Consider the following 5324-nt stretch of genomic DNA (forward strand, 5'->3'; position numbering starts at 1 on the left):
GACGTACACTAATGGGGTGTGGGCTTAGGTCCCCGGTGAAACCCTAGTCTGGTCACCACCCAATAAAGGCCCTCATGAGTCTTTGCTGGCTGGTGTGAATTTATGGCCTCCACCGCTGCCTGGAATGAAACCTCTGCGTAGATGGGCTGTCATCTCCTGACTGTCTGTTTTTCTCCTTTAGGATTTTGGGTCTTTCCTTCCCCGTGTTCTTCCTCCTGAACTGTTACGTTGATCCCCAACTTCTTCTCAACACCCCAGCCTTGTCTATGGGGTTTGCCGTGTGATGGTGTGCTGTCTCAGTTGAGCTGGGGGACCTTGGCTGGCTGTGACCTCTGGAAAGTCAAGCGTCTGGCCAAAAGGAGCATCTGCTGTGAGGTGAGGTGAACCAGACCCCACCGCCATTGAGCTTATTGTCTAAACCTTCACTGCCTTTAAAGGAAAAGCTGAGATTAAAGCCTGAGATTAAAGGCTCCAAAATGGGTCCAAGAGCCACTCTTCCCTGCTCCAGCGTGGGGTCATTCCCAAGGGAGACCGTTCTCCGTGAACTTCTCCAACGTGTGTCCTTCCCACAGGCTGCAGTTCTTCACAAACTGTTCCAGCATGGGTCCTTCCCTGTGGTGCAGTCCTTCAGGAACAGAGTGGTCCAATGTGGGTCCTTCCATGGGGTGCAGTCCTTCAGGAACAGGCTGATCCAACATGGGTCCCTTGTGGGGTCACAAGTCCTGCCAGGAGCCTGCTGTGGGCTTCCCACAGGGTCACAGAATCCTTTGGGCATCAACCTGCTCCAGTGTGGTGTCCTCCATGAGCTGCAGGGGAATTTCTGCTCCACTATGTACCTCCTTGGGCTGCAGGGGAATACCTGCTCCACCGGACACCTCCATAGGCTTCAGGTGGATATCTTGACGAATCCAGGAATGCCCAAGGCTGGCTGGGGGTTGGAGGAGATGATCTCTAGAGGTCCCTGCCAACCCCTACATTTCTGGGATTCTGTGAGACCTCCAGGTGTAGCCTGGGACAGGATTTGGGAGCCCGGGGGTGGGTGCCCGGGGGGTGCTGCTGCCTTGGGGAGTGTCTGGCTCATCTCCAACACAGGATGAGAGACAGGTTTCGCTTTCTCTCACTGTAAATGGCCTGATTTCCTGGAAGGCAGAAAACTTCCTTGCTGCTTATAAACAAAAAGCAGCACTCCCTTCAGAGGGGGAGGGGATATAAAGAGAGGGTTTTTGGGGTGCGCAGAGATCAGTCCGGGAGCTGCCGAGCACCAGAGGGACAAGGGTAAGAGAGGGGGGAGCCGGGGGTGGGCACAGAGCGGGGGATCTTGTTTGGAAGACAAAAAAGAAAACTTTGAGAAGCTGCAGGAGGAGCGCTTGGAGAAGGAAAAGAAGAGACAAGAAGAGGCCAAGAAAGCGCTGAAGGAGCTGAAAGAAATGCACAAGAGCCGCAACCAGAGCGAGGATGTCAGGAGACAGAAAGAGGAGGCTCTGTGGAAGGCCATGGAGATTCCCAAGGAGTACTGGCCACCACCAGAGAAGTCATTGCTGGATGTGCTGGAGGGCATCCAGAAGCAGCTGGAGCAGCAGGAGTCGTCAGTGGGCAGGGGTGAGACCATCTCGGACACAGAGGTCCTGAGGCGGGCGTCGGGGGGGCTGGCCCTGCAGGGCATTTACAAAACCAGCAGGGTCAATGATGTGCTGGAGAAGCGAGACCAGATCATCAGGATTCCCGATGGGTTCAAGCTCGTGGGTCCTGAGCAAGGGTCTCTGATTGAGAGTAAGGATTTCTCCTCCTCTGCAGAGGAAGCCACTTTCACCAAGTCCATGGAGCAGCTGGGGTTCAGCATCAGCGTTTGTGCCCAAGCCGGGTTCTGGGGGTTTAACACGGAAGATGATTATAGCAACTCCTCACGGTCAGAGGCCACCCGCCAGTCCCGCTCTGAGCAGGGCTACATCTGCACCACCAAGTTCCAGTACATCCCGCTGGCCTCCTGCTGCTTCCAAAAGCACCAGCTCTGCCTCTCGGAGGCGGCCCTGCGGGAGCTGCAGGACATCGAGCACCTTCTGAGCACCACTCTGGAAGGGGACAAGTCCAACGTGATGAAGAGCAGGTGCGGGAGCTTCTTCAGGACGTTTGGGTCCCACGTGAACCAGGGTCCCCTCCACTTTGGGGGGATCTTCTGGTGGAAGGCAGCTACGGAAGGGTTCCAGGCCGAGCAGCGGGAAGAGATGAAGCAACAGGCATCGAAAGCCCTGAACCTCTGCATCGGGGCCAGCTACAGCAAATTCACCACCAGCGTGGTGGGGAATGTGGAGGTGTCGCAGTCCAGTTTGCAGTCTTCTGTCCAGGGAAGAGATGGAAAGAGTGCCCACAGGGGGGTGAAGCTCTGTGTGACCAGCACCGGGGGCCCAGCAGGGACGGATTCTCTTCCTCAGTGGAAATCGGGTCTTGTGGCAAATAACTCAACCTGGTGTGTCATCGACCGAGGGTTTCAGCTGATCCCGGTGTGGGATCTCATCCTCTCCAATCACAGCAAGGACTTTAAGTCTCCCTGTCAAGTGAGCAGCTGCCTCAGGGCTGTGTATGAAGCGCTAACGAACCAGAGTGCCAGCCCCATGTTTGGAGAGGAGCTGGTCAGTGCGATGGAAGAGGCCAGGGATTTTGTGGAGTACGTGAAGGGCTGGGACATGATGGTGGATGAAAGGAAGTTGCTCCAGCTTAATAATTTCAAACAGCGTCTGAACGAAAAAACCAAGAACCATAGTGTCTGGGTCAACGTGTGCCTGTCGGACAAAGCTCTGCAGGAGTTCCTGGGGAACATCGTTGAGTTTTGCAAGAGGTCACCTCCAGACAACATCATCTATATCAAGTCTCTGCTGAGGTGCCTCCTGGATCCTTACATCTACTCTGTCAAGGACTTCCCCAGCTCTTCCTCCATTATGCAATGGATCTTCCACACTGAGAAAACGCTTCCCGAAACTCCCAATGTTTCTGAGCTTGACGATCTCACCAAGACACTGCTGCAGATGAAGGACTACATCCAGGAAGTCACCTACGCACCAGAAACCTCTGCATCTGCTGTTCATGAAGCAAAGGTAAAAGCCACCTTGACTGCAAGCCTAGCGATTTACTCCTTGCTCCAGTGTCTCCAGGAAAGGGCACAGAAAGACGTAGAACTGTTGGTGCTCCTAATTACGACCAGCATGGGGTACCTGGTGGAAAGCAGCACGTTTCAGTACCTCCTTGGATGTCCGGAAATTACCTTCATGACAACTGAAATGCAAAAAGAACATCAGGAGTATCTGAATCTGAAGGAGCAAGACCTTTACAGAGCCCAGGCCCACCTGCTGCTGACGGGTCTGACTGTAACGCCCGAGCATGAAGCGGTGTCCCCGGAGCAGAAGGAGGAGCGATTAGTTTTCATGGAAGATCACATGAAAAACTTATGGTCCACAGAGATAACAACTCTCCTCGAAAAGCACCGTGCACTCAAAGACTGGGAGATGCTGGAAAGTGGCTTACGGTCCCTCATCAGTGGGCACCTGGATGACACCTGTGATGAAGCGAAGAAAGACATCATAACCAAAGACATGGAAGACACTTTTCAAAGAGTAGAGCCTTCCAGTCAGCCCAAACCCACACCTGACACCGGCAAATCCAACACAGATCAAGCTGTTGCAAACCAAGACTTCCTCCACTTACTCAAGCGCCTTGGACTAGAAAATCACTATCCCAAGAAAATGGGGACAGAAGATTTCCACATCATATACAAGACGTCCTTACACAACAGCCGGCCCAGCAAGGACAATGAACTACCGTTTTACTTCTTGCAAAAGCTATTAACGGTGGACTATCGGGTGAGGTACCTGACTTGCAAGGAGGAGAACAACCCAGGACCCACACCCGGGCCAAACCCCACAGAGCAAGAACAGGAAACCTCAGATTCCTTTGAGGACTTTTTGAACGATTTGGAGGAGGAAGTCCCTAGACCTGCACCCGGGGAGAGCCGTGTGCACCCCATGGACCTCCAGATGGCAATTTTTCATTGTGCCGACGATTTCATGAGACAGTACATGTTGACAAAGCTTGCTTTCTGCCAATTTGCGCTCCCTCTGCTGGTACCGAACCCCTGCACTTCACAGATCGAGCTGCCCATCTGGTCCCTCAGCCAAATCAAAAAGAGCTGGAAAGGGGCTGAGAAGTCGGGAACGCGGGGGACGATTAAGAGTTACAAAAACAAACTCATCTACCAGGCAGAGACGCCCATCGTGTCCTTCATCCGCATCGGCAGTTCTCCCTCCTCTTCCAAGTCTCAGATCCTGAATGCTCTGCTGAGCAAACAAAAGCACGACACTTTCTTCCACCGGCACTGCAAAGGCAGCACCAAAGACTGTCTGCTGATGAAAGGGGTGGTGGAGATCTCCTGGTACTGTCCCCGGGGCAGCGACGACGACAGCTTTGGCTGCTGCGTGGCTTTCTGCAACCTGCACGGAGACGCGAGGGACCACAAAGAGCAGCTGCAGTTTTTGCAGGAGATATCTGCTGTGAACGTGGCTTTTGTGTCCGAGTCTGACCAGAGCGACAAGAGAGCCATGACAATTTTGCGTGACCTGTGGCAGTCGCAGAGGCCTTTGGTTTGTCTTTTCACTGACATGGAGAATATGGAAGCTGGCCGATCCAGCCAGAACGTCAAAATAGGTATGAAGAACAGAAACGAGGCAGAATTGATGGAGGAGCTGAGCAAAACCATCAGGGATCTCCTGGAAAAGTCTAACACCCTTTTCAGCCTCGACGCCTGCCTGGACAGAGCCCGCAAGCACGGCTTCGTAGTCGATGAGGATACCGACGCGTGTGTGACAGCCAAAGGAAAGGCTGAGGCGCTGGTGAAGCTCCTGAAGGAAAAGAAGTTGTTTGAGATCAAATCCCAGCTGCTGCCTCTTCAGGGAAAACTGTGGTACATGTGGTGTAAAAAGGACAAGGAGCTCACTCGCCTGCAGGAAAAGGGGAACAAGAGCATCGAGCACCATCGGAGCCAAATTGAGTCAGAGAAGTCAGCCATAAGAAGAAAGCAGCTGGACAAAGCGTTCCCCCTCAACCAGCTGATGAAATCGGTCCTTGATTTTCTCCAGTCGCAGCCAGCAGACAGCAAGAAATACTTCCTGCAGTGGATGAAGGTCTTTATGGACGACCTGTCCTCCGACCGCCTCGACGAACTGAGGAGGCAGTATCACCAGTTATGGTCTGAGATCCTGGCAATAAAGAAAAACAGCGAAAAAAATGATATGAATCCTGTGCTGATGAGTGAGTTAGAAGCCCTCTCCAATGAGATC

At 53.2% G+C, this 5324-nt stretch overlaps 1 protein-coding gene across 1 annotated transcript; it reads left to right on the top strand.

Moving 5' to 3' along the window:
- Positions 1-1352: 1352 nt before the first annotated feature.
- LOC106900249 (interferon-induced very large GTPase 1-like) lies at positions 1353-5321 on the top strand (the record flags this gene model as incomplete). Its single annotated transcript, XM_014962244.1, has 1 exon — positions 1353-5321. A coding segment is annotated over one exon (3969 nt), but the record flags the coding sequence as incomplete, so codon positions are not given.
- Between the last annotated feature and the right edge of the window lie 3 nt (positions 5322-5324).

This window comes from Calidris pugnax, unplaced genomic scaffold, assembly GCF_001431845.1.
Source record: "Calidris pugnax isolate Ruff unplaced genomic scaffold, ASM143184v1 scaffold1730, whole genome shotgun sequence".
NCBI classification, from domain to species: Eukaryota; Metazoa; Chordata; class Aves; order Charadriiformes; family Scolopacidae; genus Calidris; species Calidris pugnax.